The sequence below is a fragment of the Triturus cristatus genome, chromosome 9 (genome assembly GCF_964204655.1).
Source record: "Triturus cristatus chromosome 9, aTriCri1.1, whole genome shotgun sequence".
Taxonomy (NCBI): Eukaryota; Metazoa; Chordata; class Amphibia; order Caudata; family Salamandridae; genus Triturus; species Triturus cristatus.
In genome coordinates this window covers 1,137,047,634-1,137,070,439 of record NC_140592.1, presented here as the reverse complement: position 1 = coordinate 1,137,070,439, position 22,806 = coordinate 1,137,047,634, and the positions used below count along the sequence as shown (strand labels likewise).

Genomic DNA, 22,806 nt, shown 5'->3' with positions numbered 1-22,806 from the left:
ATATTTTTGGGACGGGTAATATACGGATCTTTGCTGGGATTTTCCATTGATATATATCCTGCATAAACCTAAAAAGACTGGTGATATTATGAGTCATATGAAGAGCGTTTTCGTGCTCTAAAACCTGGACTCCCCAACTTATGCTGTGTCATACCATATCTGCGTGTGGGCCTGACGATGGTGGTGGAGAAGTTGACAGAAACCGTGGACGTTTGTCAGTGCTTTTTATAGGCGCTACAGTCCTCTGACTACCGTGCAACATGGGTAGAGGACATTGGACTGTCACTAGTTTGGATCTAACTGTTGTCCAGAGTCTGAGTTTTACAAATGTTGTGTATATTTGTGTGAATGTGTGTAGACGGTAAAAGTCCTTTTGATGTGTTTATAAACTGTTATTTCTACAAATTGTATTGCTTGGTTGAATATTGACTTTTAGTGTACATGTTCATATTAAGTAACATCTGTATCGTGTGTTTCCATTAATAAATGAGGATACATTAAATGAATGAATTAATGCCACCTATCATTTGCATGAACTCACACAGTCCCCACTAATTTTCACATCTAATTCAAATCAATTTATTCTACCACAGAGAAACTGGAGCAAATGCATTTAAGGGTTTTCTTAAGAGTGCAAGACTAACCTAAAAAAACAACAATTACCAATAACCACGGGATTCATGACTAACAATAGGTTCCAGTGCAGCCTGCTGCCTGGTGTAAAACACTTCAACACTTTGTCCAGAGTAGTAAGCGCTATATAAATGCAATTACAATACAATATGTAGGAACTGAACATTCAGGTCTTCGTGGTACGTGCTACGGTTAAACACAGTGATAGGAAGAGCGAAAACACACCTGTCCTGCGTAACAGCTGCTCTCAGGTTGGTGGAACACCAAGGGCTTCTGGTCAGATTACTGCAAAACCTATGTGAGTTTTTAATCTGTTTAAAGTCGGCAAAGCAAGAACGTTAGTGCACAATCTCTAACCTATTCAAAGAGCCCTATGACATCCGTTTGAAGCGTGTGAAACAATTCTAAACTTGTCTTTTGGAAGAGGAGAAAACATGGCAGGCCACCTCCTGTAGCTAACTCTCAGGTGAATTCATGCAGGAATAAAGGTGCATGCAGTTGTGCATGTGCAACTTTTTACCCAAAGAATTCGTTTTTCTGTGAAAATCTATGTATGCACAACTAAGTGTGCCTCAATTCTTGGCCGCAGGCACTTGATGAAAAGCTAGGGGGTATAACATGTTAAGAGAGAACATTTATTTTCTCCACACACTAATGTGGATGTCTTTTTCTCACATGCAACATTAAAATTGTTTAGCTAGAGACTGATACAGATGGATGGCATATCTCATGCTGGGCATGAGGACTGCCCGAGTCTTTCTTTTATTTTCACTTCTCCAGTCTGCTGTTCCAGCACTGACCTCTGGGTTGCTTAGGAAATATGCAAGTGAGATCTTTAGATTTGCTTATTTAGAGTTACACATGTGTTTTTCCCTTTGTCCATGAAGAGCCAGACGCTGACGGGCACTTCCCCATCCCGCTCATTCTGTCGGTGGTCACTGCGACAGTCATTCTTGGCGTGATCTTCACCACTGGTGGTCTAGCTATCGGTAAGAATTATTGGATGTCCTAGTATGTATGCCATAAGCATTCACTAGTCACAGTTCTGTGAAGCCCTTGACATATGTATTTTTCACCCTATTTGTTTTTTCCTTTTCCTTGATCAATCGCTCACCCACAGTTTACCAACGCAAGAAACAGCAGCTGGAGGGAGTGCGTGTGCGACTGCAAAGCTCTGAGTACAAACTGAGTAAAATCCGAACCTCCACCATCATGACGGACTACAACCCTAACTACTGCTTTGCCGGGAAGGCCGCCACCTTGAGCGAGCTGAAGGAGATCCCTCGGAAGAACATCTCACTTCTCAAGTAAGATTCACACCCGCCAAGGCATTGTGAATTAGAAGGTATCGACCAAGAGTGTGGCAATGGGAGGAAAGACGCCCAAGTTGCCCAACTGAAACTCAACGAAGACACAGATTTGACTTAAACTGCCATCGCCCCATACCATTATGATGGAGTCCCTGATATAACGTACCATGAAAATGTTTTGCCCACATTTTAAATTGACCCTTACACAGGCCTTATGATTTTTTTTGTTTCTCAAGTCTCAAATAATGATTTCTAAACAATTTCAGGCTGGTGGTCGTATTTTGAGAGGGTCCTAGTCTCTGATAGGTAGATTATGTTGCATGAGCTCTTATAGATCAGTTTTAGTATTGTTCTGAAAGGTGCCCTTAAAACCATATCACCATTAATGTGCAGACAGTATTTTGTGGAGTCAATGATGTGTGAGTGTGTGTGTCCCGGAATGTAAGTGGGGTCAACTCCTGAATAAGTCTAAAAATATTTTTTTATTGTGCCGAAACGAACTACCAGACATACTAAACCTATAACTGGCATTTGGTTCGATTTCTCTCACCAGGGCTCTTGGACACGGTGCATTCGGAGAGGTCTATGAGGGCACGGTAGTAGGAATAGGAGGGGACCCCAACCCTCTCCAGGTGGCGATCAAGGTCAGTATTCTTTCTCTCTTGTGCTTTGCTGGCCTCAATGCATGACAAGCGTTGTCAATATGTTTAATTCACTCCCTCTGTACCACTGATCACTCTAGCATCAGATCTGAAAGGCAATCTCAGCCGACTTACTTACTGAATACATCTTTGTTTTCTATAGGTGTAGATTTGCAGCAGTAGAAATGAACTTTGTAGGGCACTTCCTTACGATGGGTAGAATCGTGAACCCGTATGGGAAACATACGATTAAAAAAACTCTAATTATACCTAAAGGGCTTACATGTATTCCGGTATTTCCAGAAGCTTCTAAACCAGTTAGATCAAAGAACGAGGGCATGGGAGATTACTCCTTTGGTGGTCTTTAATTTTGAGGTACTTTATCTCGTGTAATACATCCCTTGGATATGATAATAATACAGGCACATTTTGTTAGGCATAGAAGTATAACATTTCTGGAATATGTGCTACCATTTAAAATGTATGAATAAAGACAGTGAAAGTAATGAAAATTAAAAAGAGTTAAAACAAATGATAGGAATTCCATATAAAAAATAATTGTATGCATTGTCTGATGACCACATAGAGTGCAAAATAAAGAAACAATACACTTCAAAATGTAATTACCATGAGCACCAACATTACCATCAAATACTTATTCAGTCCAGGAGCGGCCATGAAGTTCTGTCAGCTATTTGGTCGACTGTGCGCAGGAGGTTTGGTGGTTTTTACCAGCTCTCAGTGTGACTGTCCTCAAAACACAAACATTGTACCTGTGTTGCTGATATGCAACCAACCGGATTTGCCAAGTACTAAATGACTGTGGCCTTAATACCCTGTGACTTGGCTTATAGTGCAGTACATCGTGCTGGAGCAGGTCTGCCGATCTGCACGTACACTACATGTTTATGCAGAAAATGAAGCAAGCATTGGTAAAGCCAATAGGTTTTAGGTTAATGCTCTAAGGCATAGAGCAGGACCCCATTACGGTGAGAAGTATAGGAGGGGAGCACGAAGTGGACAGACATAGCTATAATTGTAAAGTAATCCATCATCTAGTTAATTTCAAGCCAGTGGAAGCCGAAGGATGCATCCAAAACAGCTAATAGCATTGGGTAAGAGATGAATCACAGGGCTGAGCTAAAATGAGCTGAGCTGAAGTAAGTGGGCCAAAGAACGCCAATGGTTGAAAGGGGTGAACCCAGCGCCCACTTTATGTGTATTGTTAGCAATATGTCTGATTGACAGCTGCGTTGCCAAAGCACAGACTTACAAAAGAACTTCGGTAAAGGTCCACATTGAAACTGTCTCATCCATAACTCTCACCTACTGCAAATTTCATACAGCAAAATGTTTTAGTGAAGTTGTCGAGGTAATCTTTTTACAGTGTGATGTGTGAGGGTCTTAAAGGGTTATAGGGTATGCCTATTTATTGCCACAGTAACAACAAAAGTCTTGGCACTGCAAAAAAATGCTATTCTACCTTGCTCCAGTCCCATTCTGCTGGCAAGTCCTGTGATTCCTTCCCCAGTGAACTGGACAATCTGTGAGCACAGTAAAGTCCTCTACATGTGTAGGACATTAAATAGTGGCGCACAAGGCAATGCTGGTCAGGAAGCTTACCCGCGCCCCTTGTCAAGGCTGGCCACTTGCAACTCATACCTGGCAAAGAGGATACTTCTAGTTACTGTGTGATTTTTAATGATCCTTTTTACCTGTAATCACTCCACACAATCACTCACAACTGGTTTACTTACCTTCCCGCACACATGTATGTGTTTGACAGAGTAAATGAGTAATGTCATATATATGTTGTGTGACTGGCAGTCTGTGCACAGGTGAATGCCATCCTTTTCCCCACTGAGAACAAAGTGAACACTACACATAATGGTGCTTCTCCTCATGATGTCTTTGTCTATGTTGTGCTCTTGATCACCTGCATGTTGCCATCCATAGGACTTTGCTCCTTACATTCGCAGATGTCTCATTAGGAAGTAGAATCTACATTTTCATCCTGCCAGACCAGAATCTCTGCCCTGCAGCAGTATCAGAGCCCTCCTTTTCCTCAGTGATGCCACCTGCCAAGCAAGAGTCCTGGCCTGACTATGTGGGTGAATCCCTGAATCCGCAAACTGCCTTGGAAGAAATCCTACAAACAGACACCTTGTCTTGACTGAAGTGGGCATCCATATTTAAGAAAGCTTGAGCTCTTTATGGCCCTGACTAACTTCCAGTAGGTGAAAAGCAGGATAAATACTGTAACAGTGAGCAAGAAACCAGAACTTTGAATGTACCCAAGAAGGAGAACAATACACCACCTCAGAATGATATTTGCCCGGAACAGAATTTCTCATGTTACTGTTCTCCTTAAGACCAGGACTAGGGTTCTGGAAGTCCTGCTTCCACAACCTGTCCTGGAGTAAGCGGACGCCGTATTGCCCGGTTTCGAGAGGAATAGACCACACAATAGGAGCAGAAAGAGCAAAGTCAAACAAGCCAAAACCTATGTACAGGTCATTCAAGGATGTGTGCCACCTTGGGATGCAAAGACCTTGCAGCCAGCTGCAATGACAAAATCTGTTGATCAGGTGGTTTAGGACCTGTAGAGCCCATTCCAGGAATCCCAATGCAGTGAGTCTACACTATTCCAGACCATCCCATGCCCTACCTGAGTCTTTCCAGCCAAAGAAGCATCCTGATGTTTTTCCTTTTCACCTCAGGCCGCAGGGTAGTGTCCTATACACTGACCCCAGTAGCACTAATTTCAGAAGTGTTTGAACCATCCTTCAAGCTCCTAGAATTCTAGACCTGTGCCGTGTATGAATGGTGTTGGAATGTGATTCGAAATCCAAATTCCCCTGTCCATACTAGTGGAACTAGCAGTTGAATAGCCATGGCCCTGTGGGTATTTTGCTAAATTAAAATTTAGCCAGCAACCAGCCAATTTCAAAATACAATTTGACACCCACAGGGGTGTACTTTGGGGTGCAAGTCTTTGACTTTGGAGATCAATTGTGCCCTGAAGTGGTCAACACTGAACTCTCTCCAGTGTCACATGACACTGATGACAGGATCTCAGATGCCCTGTCAACTGCACTCAGAGACTCTGACTTTACCAGCTAGCCCACTTGCACCCTAAAACCATCAATGTGGACTTCAGAGGGACCCCTTTTCTCTCTGGGTGGTGGATATGGAATGTTTTGTGGATTCTGAGCTACCTGGGTTGAAATCTACTGAGTTGTTAATCCTGGTAAATGAGAACACCTACTTCAAATACATTCTGGTAATCACAGATTGGTCCAGGACCCAGAGAAAAGGCCTTATAATGCTTTATTGTGTGGTGTGATATTACGTTGTGTTGTGTTGTGTTGTATTGTATTGTACTGTGATGTGTGGTATTGTATTGTGTTGTACTGTTTGTATTTGCATGTATATGGTGCATCATGGAATAATAAAACCAATGCACCAGGCAAAGCATAGTAAGTAAAAGACATTTCTGTCTGTCTCTCGCTTGGGGCTTCAGAACATGTAATTCACTTGTGTTTTTTTTAATAAGTCAAGTATCATATCGATTGGCATGCTTTTCATTTTAATAGTTTGCTGTTTTTTGTTTCCTGCTATGCTTTGCGTAGACATTGCCTGAAATCAGCTCAGAGCAAGATGAGATGGACTTCTTAATGGAGGCATTGATCATCAGGTAATTACACATTTCTGCCTTCCTGGGTGCAACACATATACATTACCTACCACAAGCTCAACACGCTGGCTAGCATTGGACATAACTTGTCCAATGCACCAATTGTGGTTGTTACCATAACCAACACAGGCCTACTGTTTTGAGTGTACCCCTTACCACATGGCAGCAACCAGGCAGAGTCGCACATTTACAAATATATATAAAGTTTTAGTGGGATACCCAATATAATATCTCTCCTAAGAGGGTCTAACAATGATTTTCACAGAGCACATCTTCTAAATCCCTCATTTTGGCACGTGGTTTACCAACACCAAAACCTTTGCCTACTACAGCAATCTATGAGATTCTATAGAACAAAATCCTTTTATGACTTGTTAAAGAGTAATAACAATCCACCCTTAAAAGGAGAACATATGCCTTTCACTATAAATATATAACGTCTACTGCCTTTATCATAATATATTTTAATAAACAGATCAGGCCTATGGCCATGACCATTGGCTTGCCACCATAACAAACGCATTCTTCGGTTTGTCGCAAGGCAAAAAAGTGTAATTCAAGCATTCTTTTCAGTGGAAGCACACAACTTTGGCCCAATTGAATCATAATTCAGCTCAAGGTAGGCCCTAAACCGAATAAACAAAAGGTCACATATCCAGTAGAACCACTTCTTTATAAGTTAACTAAAAGATCTATTTTTAATTATTATGTTCTGTTTTGGCCTACTTGCCATTCTTGCAATGCCTTGTCTTTAATTGGAAGAAGTAAGTCTCAACAGACAGAATAATAGGAAATTAAGACATACAAGTGATATGTTATAAAAGAAAGGACTAGACTTTAGTGTATAAATGATCCTACACTTGGCATGGGGAGGGGGTTATTACTGGCATAGGGAGTCCTGTTGGCAGAGGTTGCCGAAGCTAGGCTCTCTGCCGCCCGTGGCGGTCCCTGCTTTTGCCGCCCACGGAGGCCGAAAGTAAGAGCGAGGGGTGATGCTGGTTTTGCCTGCGGTTGCTGCCCGATGGCCGCAGATAAGAGCGGGGGCGGGAAAGGCCGCCGCACGGAAACTCGTGCCACCCAGGGTGGACCATTGCTATGCCACTGTAGAAGCCCATTGGAAGCTTCTTACTATGTGCCCTTGACCTTCAATAATACTTACAGTCACTACGCTAACTGAATTTTAAGAGGGCAGAAATAGTTTTTTGTCAAGATAGCATTAAAAAACAATTGCACTGCTGCATCCTCATGTTAAGAATTAAATCTTTCGGGTTTACCGGCCTGGCGACATGCACTAATACAGCGCGTACGCAATAGAAGGTCTTTGACTGGCCTTGCTACCTCACTCATGACCCAAGCTGCTCATTTGGATCCATGTTTTCATTTTTTATTTAATGTAATCTATTTTTGTTGTCTTGTTGCTGGCAGTACATTCAGTCACCAGAACATCGTACGCTGCATTGGAGTAAGTCTACAGACGCTTCCGCGATTTATTCTGCTAGAGCTCATGGCTGGTGGAGACATGAAGAGCTTTCTGCGGCAGAATCGCCCTCGCATGGTAAGCTGAGATCTTTCTTCTCTCTTTTGGGGCTAGTAAATATGGTTCATAGGAGAAGCAAGGGTACTCTTTACCCATGAGCGAAATGCACCAACCACAGATCAGAAGGCTTCGACACCTGATTACAGCAGAGCTGGTTTTTGTTAGTGACAGATTGTGAAAGTGGTGAGCTAAAACTGTCTATAGGATCCCCCTCCATGTCAGGAGTATCTTTAATAATGGGGTCCTGTGGCAGGATTAAAAAAGAAGAACTGCAGATATCTGGGAGAAATAATTGATCTCCTGGATCCTAAAAATGGATCTACATGTTTCAGCAAAAAGAAAACAATTAGTGGGAGGTTTTCTTCAGAACCATGAGTGAAAAGCCCAACATTTTTCAGGCTTTGGAATGTTGTGAAAGCACACACACTAAGGTGTGCTGAGTGGTGGAGAAATTCTCTCTCGTATTTTATTCTTTCAGGTGAAAACGTGACTTACGGTTTACAAATGACTCGTTGTACCTGTAAGATAAAAGTGCAACAATCAATAATCACAAAAACACAATTGATTTTAATGCAGTATATACTGTGGGATACCTGTGGCGTATCTCATATACCATAGGTGGAGGTATGCCAATTGAACATTCCTCTTTGCATTCAAATTGTCGGTCTATATACGTTCCAAAAAAAATTGAGAACACTAGTGCTTGTTATTTATTTGCTAGCATACAGGTGATTCACGTATGGGATATGCTTGGGAAGGCGTGTGTATTGGGTCTTAGATTATACCCAAATACTACAAGCCTGTCCCCGCCGATATTCCGGTAGTTATGGTTCCGTTTTGAGTCAATAACTCTTAAAATTATTAAGTTAATCATTTTGTTTATTTGTCACAGTGACCCCCATTTTGGCAGAGACTTGTCTTAATGATGAAAAAAATAAATTTATTGTGCCAGATTTTCATAAAGGATACCCAGCCGACTCCGGCGTAATATGTGGAGTATGGTGAAACAATTACAGAGGGTATGTGCCTTACTTATGTCGCTCTGCCGAGCCTACAGTAAAGGGATATTGGTAAATGCTATAATTTTACCCCTCAGAAGATCTCTGCCTGCCTCTGGTAGTCTGTGTAGATTGTTTTTAAAGACCTTGTTGAAAACTGTGTACTCTAGCTCCTAGAACATCAGGTACTGAAATTCAAATAAAGATTTCCATAAAACTCAATGTATCACTTATCCCTAACGAATGATTTTCAGTTCTGCCTCATGCACCCAAACCTTGACCTACTCAGAATAACCATGATCATCCGAGGTCCAAGAGAACACCTTCTGCCTTATCCTCCTGTGGCTCAGGCTCCACATGAGCCTGGCTTATCCATGCAGGTGTGGTTCATGCTCCACACACCAGATTCACCTCTTCTCGGGGCTCGGCTTGAGCAGTTGGGCACCGTGGCATCTGGGCCACACAGACCCCAAAGACAAGATTGAGGAAAAAAATCCTATGTTGTTAAAAGTGACTTGCATCTTACATATTGAAGCCATCACAAAGTTTCTTAGAAGATGACATTAATTCGACCAGTTGTAAATAGAGTTATATAGTTACACCACACGTGCTACAAATAATGCCATGCTCAGAAGCATTGTGTGTTGGTGCACATACGTGGACATAATGTGTCAAGTAATAAGCACAAGTTTGCATATTGCTATCCAGACATCAATACTGTATCTCTACATTTTATTACCCCCACGCTCCATGGTTTTACCCTGTTCACAGCCACCTCTTCACGTGTTCTCTCTTGTATCTTTATCTCTCTGTTCCACAGCACCAACCGTCTAGTCTGAACATGATGGACCTGCTGAACATGGCACGAGACATTGCGTGTGGCAGCAAATACCTTGAGGACAATCACTTTGTCCACAGGTGAGGGGAACGCTGTACTTTCCAAACCTAAAGGAATCTACAGGATAATTAAAATCTAGGTTATAGAACCTCTCAAGAGTGCTTGTCTCCTGTAACATTATGCTGTGAAACCTTTCAGGCATGCTCCTTTCCTGCAACATTATGATGTAAAACCTCTCTTTTGCACTCATGATTAATAATATTATGAAATGTCTCTGCTGCACTTGTTTATTCAGTGAAACCTCTAATGGACGCTAGTTTCCTATACACTTACAGCAGAGAGCCTCGTGTAGTGTGAATTCTCTCAGGTGTATTATTTTCTTATACCATTACCTCATGGAACCGCTCTGGTGCACTCACTTCCTATACCATTTTGGTACAGAACCTCTCAGGTACATTAATGTCCTGCCACTTTTACAGCATAGAACCTATTGTAGTGTAGAACCTCACAAGTGCACTGAGAAGCATGTGGTCATTTATGCCTTGCTTAACCACTTCCCTCAGTCATCGGACCACAAATCAGGTGCCCATGGTACAAACTAGGTTACATGTAGTGCCTAATCCAAAGCCCAAAGGCAAGTCAGTGGGTGTCTTTTCAAATCTAGAGGAGGTGCTGGGACTAAAGATTGCCAATGACAAGCCAATTCCAAAGTAGATTTTCAGGATAAACTAGAAGGGGTCCAGGGGTCAATTATTCTAAAACACTGTGAAGTTGTTGGATGCCATCATTGGGCAGCGTTGCCACCTGCCCGGTATTTTACCAGCTTAGCTGGCATTTTTAAGTCAAGCCAGTAAAAAAGTTTGAGAAAAACACAAAATCGTGATCTTTTCTAATTTGAAATGGAAGCTTAAAGTAGCAGCTACATGAATGCTAAATATTCTAAATATATCTCCTTGAGAAACCTTGGATCTTGTAATCACCTTGTTTGTTCTACTAAAATTCACACTGAAAAATTGTAGCAGAAGGGCGTCTGGCATCCTACCAGGCTTCCCTTCCCTTCCCTTTGAAAGAAGAAATGAAACTCGCCTTTACAAATTCTGGAAAAAAAGCTCTAAACCCGGTTCTTTTTACAAGCCTGCATTTCTTCTTGTAATCAGCTGAAAAATAAGATGTGGTGATTTTTCTAGCAGCAAGAGGCACTATATATTATTTGCAGCATGCTTTATTAACATCGCTTAGCGCAGCGACACTCCTTGGGAGAAACCAGGCGCTCTATAAACTCAAAATAAATAAATATCTATAAATAAAAAAAGAAAACAAAATAAATACTTCAAAGGTATTTTAGGACTGAATAAACTATTCCTAAAAAAGCAGAAGGTTTTGCTAAAATAATACAGGGGATTTTATATGAAATCTTATTTACATACCAGCTCCTTAGTCTTTTAGAAACTCAAAACAAAAACACAGGGCCAGGATCCGTCCTCACTCTAAGTCCTTGTCTTCCTTGTCGCAATTGGACTTTTGAAAGTAGCTGCACCCATTCACTGACCCAGGTTACCTATCCCAGCTAAAACATAACCTACTGACTCCTTCCACCCAGAAAAGGAGGAATCCAGCATATTCCCTTCCCGCATTAACAAACCATAATTCCAAGAGGTTGTCTCCCCTCCAGTAGAATTTGTGGAGGGGGGCACCTAGGACTGTGAAGAATAAGATTAGGACTCAAAGAGTAGCAGAAGTAAATGGTTCATTTCGGCCTCGTCCATCTTTTTTGTCAGAGTCTTTACTTTGTTAGGAAGTACCCAAGCAGAATCAACCAAAGGCGACCAGAAATTAAACACTCATGAGGCTGCAATTCTGTGATACCTAGTGCACATGAACTAAGGCTAATGTTGACCGACCTTACACCTTGGCTAAATCCAAAACATAACTAGCAAACCTCAGAAGAAAACCCACATCTAGCCTGGAGGCGATAATGCAACATGAAAGTGTAAGGGAAGGATCAAGTGGAGCAAGGATACTGTCCCTTATTTATGCTCCTTAAATGCTGTCCATGAGGTGAACACTCCCCAGGTTGAAAATGCTTGGACTGGACCAGAAATAACTTCCCCTGACCCTTTATAAGATAATGATAGTCTTCCTATGCCAATGGCTCAGGGTAGATAAGCAGGGCGAACCCCAGCCCTGACAGGACCAAAGGTCACAAAAAATGCATCAGCCTTTCAAAATGAGGCTGTTCTGGCTACATAAATTGTCAGGGCGCAATTCAAATCGAGGGAATGTTAAAGAGTCTCTTTGTGAAGAAAGCAGATGAATAGTAAACTGGAAAAAGCAAATCCTGAGGTAAATAATATGCAGAAAGAATGTTGAGAAGAAAAGAAGGCTATTCCTAATGGGGGAGCATATAACAGGCCCAGGCAACTGGAAACTCTTAGAATGCCTCAGAACTTTTAGGGCAGGAAAATTACAACTTTCTGAAAGTGGCATTTTCACATTGTAACATAAAATTCGACTTTACCAATAAAGCGGACTTTAAATTACAATTTATTTGATTCCAAACATGAAATTTCTACCTGTACCCAATAAAACGTTAGCACTTAATACATGTAATAAGGTAACTCAATGTTATCCAATGGAAGAGGTAGGCCTTACAGTAGTAAAAAAAAACATTTACCAGTTGTTCATCACCAGGGCATGTAAAACTTGAAAACATATGTACTATTTTTTTAAAATACAATGCACCCTGACCTGTGGGCTGTTTAGAACCTACTTTAGCTGTGACTTAGCTGTATTAAAAAGGAAGGTTTAGACCTGGGGAAAGGTTTATTTTGTCAGGACAGATTAGCTGCTAAAACTCCTCCAAAGGCTGCTGTGGCAGGCCGGAGACATGTTTTTAAAGGGCTACTATAGTGGGTGACAAAATGAGTGCTGCAGACCCACTAATAGCATTTAATTTACATGCGCTGAGTACATGTAGTACCATATACTAAGGATCTACAAGTACATTGAATGTGCCATTAAGGTGTAGACCAATTTTGCCATACTTAAGGGAGACACCATAAGCATTTTAGCACTGGTTAGCAGTGGTAAAGTGCACAGAGTCATAAAAGCCAACAAAAACTAATGAAGCCAACAAAAACGGTGAAGGCAAAAAGTTTGAGGGAAGACCACACCAAAGATGTCAGGTCTAACAAGAAACAACTTAAAGCCATTTCTTCTGGAGGCACGATGAATTGTCACTTTGTTTAGAAGCTCCTGGATTCCCTTAATCAATGCCCACTCGTGGTTTATTTGAATGGGCAGGAGTACGCTAGAAGATTGAGAAACCATATTCAATATCCGAACTTCACAACATTCAGAACCCATCGATCTGAAAACGACTTCCTGCATACCTCATAGAAAATCTTGAGTCATTCTGAGTAGGGTATCTTTAAGAAAGCTACCATGACATTTTCCTTTGAAAAACAGAAGTGAGATCTTTTGCACAACAGATTAACCAAAATCCAATTAACATTGTATCTTCGGCCCCTCAAAGAAGGACAAATCAGTGCCACATGTTTCCTTTCCTCCACCATATGTATTTACTGTTTACTGTTCTCTATGAGCCGAACAGCTTTGCATGCGTGCCATTTGTACCCTTAACCGCTGAGTGGCGCTGTTGCTACACGTAGATCTAACCCAATATTGTACTGTCGCTCTGTTTTAGTTAACTATGTTAGCCTGGGGAAACAAATTAAATCTAAGCGCGGAAGTAACTTCCATCCCAATACTACCAGACGTGAACGCCTTTTAGTAGCAGTAGGGTCCGAAACCCTGTCCCTTAGGTTTCTCTCTCATCTGCACACTCCTTTACTGGAAGTCACGCGCTTTTAGTATCTTCTCAGTTTGTAACTAGGTGGGGCTTTCAGAAGTGAGAGACTTCCGTTTCTTTCGCGGAATAAGGAAGCGTTCCGCCCACTTGTGGCTCCGTTTCGGTCCGTAACAACCTGGAACTGTGTAACTATAGTTTCCGAGCTCTCTCGGCATGCCGCAAGGTGGCCCCAAAACGCTACAGGGCGCCAGGAAAAGACCCCAGCTGGAGGTCAGATGCCCCCTTTATTGCCTCTCTGTTCACGTCACTGGAAGCCTCACATGAGTGAAGAAAGGGTAGGGTGGTTTCTTGCGTGCGGCACCACACGCAAGCAACCATCATGACAACCATCGAGTGATAGGACTCACTGTTTTGTGCATTGATCTCGCATGCTCTGCCCTTCAGAGCCGTGCTCGCAGACACTTACTTGCTGCCCTGCAGTCGGCCACAGCTGTTTTAGCATCAGGCCCCGATTGTTTGGTATTTCGGTAGGGGGGAAACACAGGACTTACGAGAACGTCAGAACTGCTTTGTATAAGGTAAAAATATATAACACGAGAACGGGTTCCCTGGTAAAGTGGGGCTTCGGGCAAGTTTGGGCAGACCTTCCCTTCATAATTATTATTTTTTTCTTCAGAGTAATGCTTTGGTCACCAAAAACCAACAAAACGTGATGTGCATTGACGTGCATTGTACAGCCACGTGTGTGCTAAAGGACATTTAGAGAAAACATTGAGACAGGGAGACACAAAAGCTCCTCTCTCAGGCCCCTAGTCATGGACGTCAGTTAGGGTTAGCCAAAAGGGTAACAGTGTTACTTCTGGCACTGCCCTTGCTACAGGTGGTCCCATAGGTCATGAAAGTAGCAGATGGAAAAGAAAATAAACAGAGCTGAAAGTGGACTATTTTTGTTGTTTGCGCTCATTCTTTTCCCCCTTAGGCCTCAGCAGCAAACAGGAGGCTGTTGACTGGATAAGGGTGGGTCAAAGGCAAGGCTGAAAGTGAGCTGGGTCCCTCAGGGTGGCTGACTGAGCAGTAAATACAAATGGACATTGAAATGGGTCCCAATCGGGTTCAATATTGATATCATTAATGGCTGAAACTGATCAATTTCTGAACAATGAATGTAAAAGCGTTTAGGTAATCCACGTCAGTGATTTTGTTCCTTTTTAAATTTCACATGTTTAACACTCTTATGGAATTCAAGATTAAGTAAGCTATTTCCAGGATGTTATGTTTCTGTATTTTTTTTTGTGTGTAGCATGTTACTGTTGCATAGTGCATAGCAGTGCTTAATTTGTAAAACAAATAAGTGCCAAGGCCCTCGTCAGGAGGGCACTGCATCGTGCACCACCCACTGTCCCAGCCAACGCTGTCGGTGAAAGTGCAAACACATCTACTAACATCACACTCCTACAAGTGTGGCACTTCAGACTATTTCAGGCCCCCAAAGCTAGAAGAATTGCTTGGGTGGCAGGTAGTAGTCATTTTAATGAATATTGAATTTCATAAACAGCTGTTGTTGTGCCCATCTCTAAATAAACCAAATTGTGGCACCATGTGCCAGACTGTCATAAGTGCTGGTGTTTGCAATTAAGTGCCGGTGCTGAGCACCGGAAACCACAGGCACAAATTAAGCACTGGTGCTTACTTTGAACAGCGCCACCTCCAGGCATTTATAATGGGCCACAATTGAGAGCTCTGGAGCTGAAGCTGAAGGCAGTGCTAGTTTCTCACAGTGCTTGTAGGTGGGTCAAAAAGTTCTTCAGAATACATGGGCATCTAGTGCGTAACCTCTCTGCGGAGCACAGAACAATGCTCACGCATGCCGTTTTCAATTGTCATTCTTTCAAATGTGCGTGAAGAAGGTACACAGTTGTGAAAATATTGACAAGGCACAACTAATTAAAAATGCAGTGCTTACAGGGGACTGGGAGTGTTGTATATTTAGGGGGTGATGAAGGGAAGGAGATGCGAGGACGTGCATTCAGGAGAGAGTGAAAAGAGGCTGCTGAAGAGAAAAGACATGGCATATAAGATACGGAGATGGATGAGATGTGGAGAGATAAAGGGCGTACATGTCTTATACAGAGTGAACATAATAGGAATGACTGAGACATTCTGAAGACCACTACCCATACTGCAGGCCTCTAATCTTTAATTCAGTCTCAATTTCAGAATTGAAACAATTTAAATATTATTTACAACAAAATGATTGCTGCTACTCATTTATCTCAAACAGATAACAACCACTGACAAAGCCAATAGTCCTGGCTGGTTTTAGTGAATGTCAGTTGTTGTGTTATATATCTAGATGCAATAACAGAAAGCTCAGTGAGGAACCAAAATACTGGTCGGGAGGCACTCATAGGAAATCACAGAAAGTTGGTTTACATGTTTAAGCCATAGCCTTAATTACATATGCCACGCCGCCTTTAGAGACCTCCACACACAGACTTTTTTCATCCCACTTAAAGCCCAAGTCACGGGTCAACCTCGTGATTGCAAAGGATGAGTAATGTCACTTCCGCTACCTCTGGAGTTCTGGCGAATCAGCGTGCATGCCCTTAGTGAAGCGAGACAAGGCTACATGGAAGAGGTTCCTTCCACTCACACCGCAGTCAGATATCGGACCAAATATAGGTTCTGTCCACTGCACTTAGGTAATATCAAAAGCCCCAGCAAAAAGGGCAAAACAACCCCTACTTAGGGGTCTAACTTAAGTACAGTAAGGCTTAATGGGGGCCATTAGTCTGTCAACATGTGAGTATCAACTGCTTCTGCGTGTGCCCACATTTACAGGTAAAATGCCGCAGAAAGGGTGCCAGGGGTGTAATGCCTTCAGGCAGCCCCATTTCTGATAAAGGCCTATAAATATTTGTGATATATTGGAGTCTCAGAGGTTACCACTGAAATCAGTGTTTAATTTGTAAAACAATAAGTGCCAGGGCTCAAGTCAGGAGACCTCCGCAGCTTGCACCACTTCTTGCCACTACCAGTGTTGCCAATGACAGCACCTACACAACTACTAACCAGTGCACTGCTACAAGTGTGACAGTTTAGACTATTAAAGGCCCCCAAAGCTATAATAATGGCTTAGGTGGCAGGTGTTAGTTGTTTTTAATGTATGCTGAATACATGGACAATTGCTATTCTGCTCATCTCTAAATTATACAAACAGCACCACCATGTGGCAGCTTCCATAAGTGTAGGTGTTGACAATTAAGTCATGGTGCCGAGCACTGGAAACCACTGGCTCAAATTAAGCACTGAATGGAATGCTGTGACAGTGACATGTTTCCAGGCGCATTTCTGGAAAACAATTCTGAAATTTCTTTTTCTGTGAAGCCACTTGCACGAGTGCAGTTGTGCATGCTGTGGAACTGAGAAAATTACTTTCCTTGAGTGCAATCACACTGTTTTTTAATTCTATCTGTGGAGAAATACCTAAACCTACGACCCCGCAAATTTGTGGTTGTTCTCTTCTCATTACCACTGTTTAAAGGGATTTGCGCCTGCACTCGGTGGGAGTAAATTTCAGTAGCTGAGCATTAGTCGTGGACAAGTTTGTGAAAACCCACAAACTCACAAATTTGTGGGTATTCTTGAACTTTCCAGAGCCCCCATCATTTTGTTTTACTGCACTTGTAACAGGTGTGTTCTCCATGAAATAACTCAGGAAATGGTACAGCGACATACTGATTCTCTTCAGTGCTACACATAGTAAAGGCAGTGAGCCTTTCATAGAGTAAAGACACTGAGGAGGAAAACTGGCAAACGGGTATTCTCAGATAGTTCACTGAGTTGTGCACTTACTGCTGAGACCTGCCATTCACTGGTACATCAAGGCTCCTATCCCATCAAGGGAAAATCAGCATTTCATCCTTCCAGAGTGCTCAAATGAGTATCGTTGAGAATGGTAGTAGTAACACCTCCCATTTAAATGACACTCTTGTTAGAACGAACAGATTATTATGAAACACGTTGTTGTATTTCAGTTGACGTTTTTCTGTTTTTTAATTGCCATAATAACTCACAGGGGCGTAGTTTCGATGGAGGTGTGCTTGGGGTGTGACACTCCCCTAATAAATGTATTCTGTAGTAAATAGTTGGGTTCAGGTGCTTTCAGTTAGTTGTGGTGAGGTGTCTGTTGGACTTCACCTACTATTTTTACATGCACACACATACTAAAACGCGCACACACTCTCCTCTCTTTTTTGCAGTTCTTAAAAAATGTTTGCTATTTTACAACATATTTTATTTTAAATCCCGCAAACACAATCAGTACTGCTCTACCTTTCCACCTCCCCAAGCCCCCCACATGCTCTGCTTCTCAGATAATGTATTTTACCATGATATGCCAGTGTGGTTGATGGGAAATTTGAAGCCCCCCACCCCAATGTTACTGACCAAACTAAGCCCCTTGGTGGAACAATGTGTGTATTAAATGAACCTCCAAACACTTTTAAATGATTGCCAGGCTGTCCTAAGAAGAAACAGTAAAGGGTTCCAAGCGTAAAGGGCATGAAAAAGCTACCCCTTGGCTCCTAACGCAAAATGAGACTGTCCATGAGTTGCTGAAACATTAATATTTCCCCTCCACTACGCCTGCATCGTGAGATCTAACAATGTAGACCCTCTGAGACAACTATGATACAGATGGGCCCAACCTGGGCAGGGGTTGGGAGGGCTTGTTTTGAAGTATTCTGGCACAGCAGGTGAGGTATCTCTATGGCACCCTTTCTTTTGATCGCACAAATAATGCTTCGTTCCTCTCGGCTCTGTCAAAGGTTACATGGTACACACCCATATCTCTTCTACCCTAATTTCAACTCCCTCCCCCTTTCTCTTTCCATTGTTTTGGCCCTCCTGTTTTAACTGCTCTCTCTCCACATTCTTCTCCTCCTCTCCTCTGTGGCAACAGTAATGGAGCAGTGATGCATTTTTACACAAGAAATGAAAGGGAGAAGCGCTGAGCTCAGCTTTTAAAGTACATTGCAGGGTGAGGAATAGTCCCACTGATGAGTAGGTGATCAGAGAAGATGGCATGTCAGATCTTTCATAGTGCATACAAGAGTTCACATCTACACTCGAGAACCAATGGGGTGGCCTCTCAGAGCTAGAAGCAGTGCTTTATTTGAGCTGGTGGTTTCCGGTGCTCTGCTCCAGCACTTAATTTTCCACACCAGCACTTATGAAAGCTGCCACATGGTGGCGTTGTTTGTATAATTTCGAGATGAGCTGGACAGCAATTGTTTATTCATTCAGTATACACTAAAAATAACTAATACCTGCGGCCCAAGCTATATTTATAACTTTGGGAGCCTGGAATAGCCTGAAATGTCACACTTGTAGCAGTGTGCTGGTTAGTAGGTGTGTAGGTACTGTCATTGGCAATGTTGGCAGTGGCAATGGGTGGAGCAAGCTACGGGAGGCCTACTAATGTGGGCCCTGGCACATATGTTTTTTACAAATTAAGCACTGGCTAGAAGCCAGGCATGGGCCTTCTTATACATGAACTCTGGGAATGTTTATGAATGTTGGAGCAACTTATTAGCTATCCTCTTTGGCAAGTAAATGTCAATAATTGGCTGTTGGGCAATATAGAAAAAGAAATGGTGAAAAAAGTGTGTTAAATGAATCCGCTTTGAACCCCTCTTATCCCAGTTCCTCACTTTGGATCATACAGCCCTGATCAGAAGAGATGAAGAATGTCTTGATTTCTTCCAACACACACCTTTTCCATTTCTTCTGTCACACAGGGATATAGCAGCCAGAAACTGCCTCCTGACCTGCAGCGGCCTGGGGCGAGTTGCCAAAATCGGCGACTTTGGAATGGCTCGAGACATATACAGGTAAGTGGATGGACCCCTCTTCAGCAACAGAAAGAGACAGTGCAAAAAATGACCTTCCTGTATTTGAAATTAAAATCTGCACGTTCCATTCGCAAAAATCTTTGTAAATCTGCATCCTTAAGCTCACACCTTCGCATGTTTGCACATTTCTAACATCAGGAATCCATGAACTTTTCCATGGTTCCCACTGGAATGCTGTGACAGTGGCATGTTTCCAGGCACATGTCTGAAGAAAAATCAGAAATTATTTTTCTGTGAAGCCAGTTGCACAAGTGCAATGTGCATTGTGTGCAACTGGGCATGCAAACTTGACTTTTCTTGAGTGCAATCACACTCTTATTTTTAAAATTCTTTTATTCTCTACAGGGATAAGATTTCTACCTGTGGCGAAATACCTTCACTTACGGCCCCACACATTTATGGGTGTTCTCTTCTCATTCTCTCTGTGCAAAGGGATTTACTCCTGCACTTGATGGGAGTAGATTTTCCATAGTTGAGCATTGGTTGTCGACAAGTTTGTGAGTACCCACAAACTCACACATTTGTGGGTGTTCTTGAGCTTTCCAGAGCTTCCCAATCCTATAATGCCCACTCCCCTCACATTGTAGCTTTATAGCCATAACATTACATTAAATCATTGAAGACCTGGCTCTTCTACTGAACCACTGGACCCCTCCAGCGCCTCTAGAAAACCTCTAGAAATCAACTGATCGATTGATTACACTCTTATGCTGAGTACATTGACTAATGAGTGTAACCTCACCTTTGTGAATTGCTTGTAGTTGGAAATTAAGGGCCAGATGTAGGTAAATGTGAAATACCGATTCCTTAATACCGAATTTTACCGATTCGGTATTAAGAAATCGGTATTTCCTATGTAGGTAAAGATTCGTTAAAAAATACCGAATCCTTAATATTCCTTATTACCGAATCGGTAACTGAGATCCGGTAATAAGGAATACCTACCCATTCATTTCTATGGGCTTGGAGGCCCATAGGAATGAATGTGAAGACATTCACTATTAGCGATTCGGTATTACCGAATCGTTAGTAGCGGGAGGTATTTCAAGTGTGCCAGGGTGTCCAAAGGACACCCTGTTGCACCCCTGAAATGTGCATGTGTGCACATGTGGTGCCCATACATGCCCTAAGGGCATGGATGTGTGCCACATGGCACATTAAAAAAAGCAAAAAAGTGCTTTTTGTAAGGAAATTGCTACTTACCACCAACTTGAAGTTGATGGTAAATAGCGATTCCTTAAGGCCCTCGGTGCACTGTTTTCAGTGCTTCCTACATTGCATTTAAGGAATCGGTATTACCGATTCCTTAAATGCAAGAGTAATAAGGAATCGGTATTTACCGATTCCTTATTTACCGATTCCTTACCTACATCGCACATGGCTAAATACCGGTCGGTAGCGCGGAAATGTACCGAATTTTGACGTTACCGACCGGTATTTAGCCACCCACATCTGGCCCTAAGTCCTTTGAAGGTTTAAGGGAAACTTACACTTTCACATGTATTTGTGAATCTGGCTGTGTCTTCATATTATGAAGGCACGTGATACTTGCACACATGCAGTGTCTCTCTTCAGGCACCATATTCAAACTTTGCTAAGACAGAATGGAGCAAACTGTTGGGCCCGAGGTTAAGTCCAATCGCCTCCACGTGAAAAACAAACTGACAGTGTTTTCTAGGGCGTTGTTTAAGTTTGCCTATATGTTTCTGATCGAACCTTCTGTGAAATGCAGTGTAATCACTATGAATTGATCTCGTCAAAGTATCTTTAGCTTATAAGTTAACCAGTCCCTTAAAACAAAACTAAGGAATCGAGAGACTTCTCAAAGTTAAGTATACCTCAGTTAAAAAACAAAATGAAACCTTACTTTTTAACGCTGAGGGAAGAGTTCTTGGAGAGTCATATTTTAGGAATGCCTCTTACTTCAGTTGTGGACAGCGTTCGCTTGTACATGAAAACATTTCTTCAATTAAGTACAATCACACTTTTATTTTACTTCTTTATGTTTTTTCTGAACAGAGAGAATATTTTTTGCATAGACACACTCTTCCCCTACAAACTACACATTTTGGGAAATTTCCCATTTGTAGCCCCCTTATCTTGCTAGCTACTTTCAAGTCTCACCTAAATCGAAAGAAAATTCCTAACCCAAGAAAAGCCCTGACCCATTCTGCAACCATTTACAAAGATTACAGAAGAGGAGAAGCATTTTCTCTTTTGGATTAACATGAAAAAAGGCACCCTAAAATGGCACGTAGTTAAAATGTGCAAAATGCCCCAGTCATCCATATTCACTGGTAGGCTACTGTTAGATTTTCCTTTAACAAACAGAGGCTTTAGAAATTGCTGAACCTTGCACAAATGAGTTTGATAGCTTGACCTTAATGTGGCACAGATTTTGTCACAGCTGCAAAATGCTCAGAGTTTATAAAATGTATTCCTTTCTAAAGCTACATATTCTAGATCTACCAAGCTTCAACCTCCCATCTATCTCATGTTCACATAATACTAAATAGAGAATCACACATTTCCACAAAGATGCTTACCTATATGAAAATATGAAAGCCATTACTTAACTAGAAATCTGCAAGCAAATGTTTCTGTCTTTAGTTTATTGTTATTCAGTGAAAGATTGAATACATGATAGAATAGACACTGCAATAAACTTACCTGGGAGCCAAGCTTAGATGTTTCCAGCTATACAAAAATGTAGTGATGTCTGTTACATATTTGATAGTAGACTGTGGATTCCGTGTGTTTTACGTGGGAAAGGAAGAGTGAAGCTGCTCACAATCAAAAAGTGTTTTCTCATTGTACTGGTGTGACCTGATCCGTAACATTGTTGTCCTCATGTTTTCTTGTCTTTTACATTAGTGTGTGTTTCTGGGTTGTTCACACATTCGCAGAGGCATTCACCCAGAGCACTCCTTTCTAGGATTTATGATTTTTTATTCGGCTGTGGGCTACTGCTGACTGGTACTACTCGTGTCTGCAACTTTGGAGTTGTCGCTGCCTTTACTTTCCTATCCTGATGGGTGCAACTACTGCTGCATCTTGTTGCCCAAATCTTTCTGTTTACGCTTATTTTGTACCGATTGCTACTGCAACTGTATGATGATGCTTTTTGGAGTTTGAGACTCGCCTGAGCTTCACAAACTTTTTTTTTTATGGTGAGTTCAACTACTAAATTTTGACTTAAAACTTGATGCTCATTTGACCTCACTCCCTTCCTGAACTCTTTATGAGTTCCTGCTTTTGCTTCCATTAGTTAGAATTGGGACTAATTCCTTCTTGGAACACCCTTATCAATTAGTAATATTGATGACTCTAACCATATTTTTCTTTGATCATTTCTGTAAACTGATTTATCTGACTTACTAATTGAATAAAAAGACCAAAAAGAATTAATTAGTCTCTTAAAGAAAA

The 22,806-nt window shown here is 41.9% G+C and overlaps 1 protein-coding gene across 2 annotated transcripts in view; it reads left to right on the top strand.

Moving 5' to 3' along the window:
* Positions 1–22,806, top strand: part of LTK (leukocyte receptor tyrosine kinase) — a 583,144-nt gene that overhangs the window by 538,302 nt on the left and 22,036 nt on the right. For both annotated transcript variants that reach the window (XM_085627068.1, XM_085627069.1), the window contains 7 exons: positions 1,521–1,622; positions 1,754–1,940; positions 2,497–2,587; positions 6,217–6,281; positions 7,707–7,836; positions 9,637–9,734; positions 19,267–19,359. In XM_085627068.1, the coding sequence (XP_085483194.1) occupies positions 1,521–1,622; positions 1,754–1,940; positions 2,497–2,587; positions 6,217–6,281; positions 7,707–7,836; positions 9,637–9,734; positions 19,267–19,359 (766 nt within the window). The remainder of the gene's footprint in view (positions 1–1,520; positions 1,623–1,753; positions 1,941–2,496; positions 2,588–6,216; positions 6,282–7,706; positions 7,837–9,636; positions 9,735–19,266; positions 19,360–22,806) is intronic.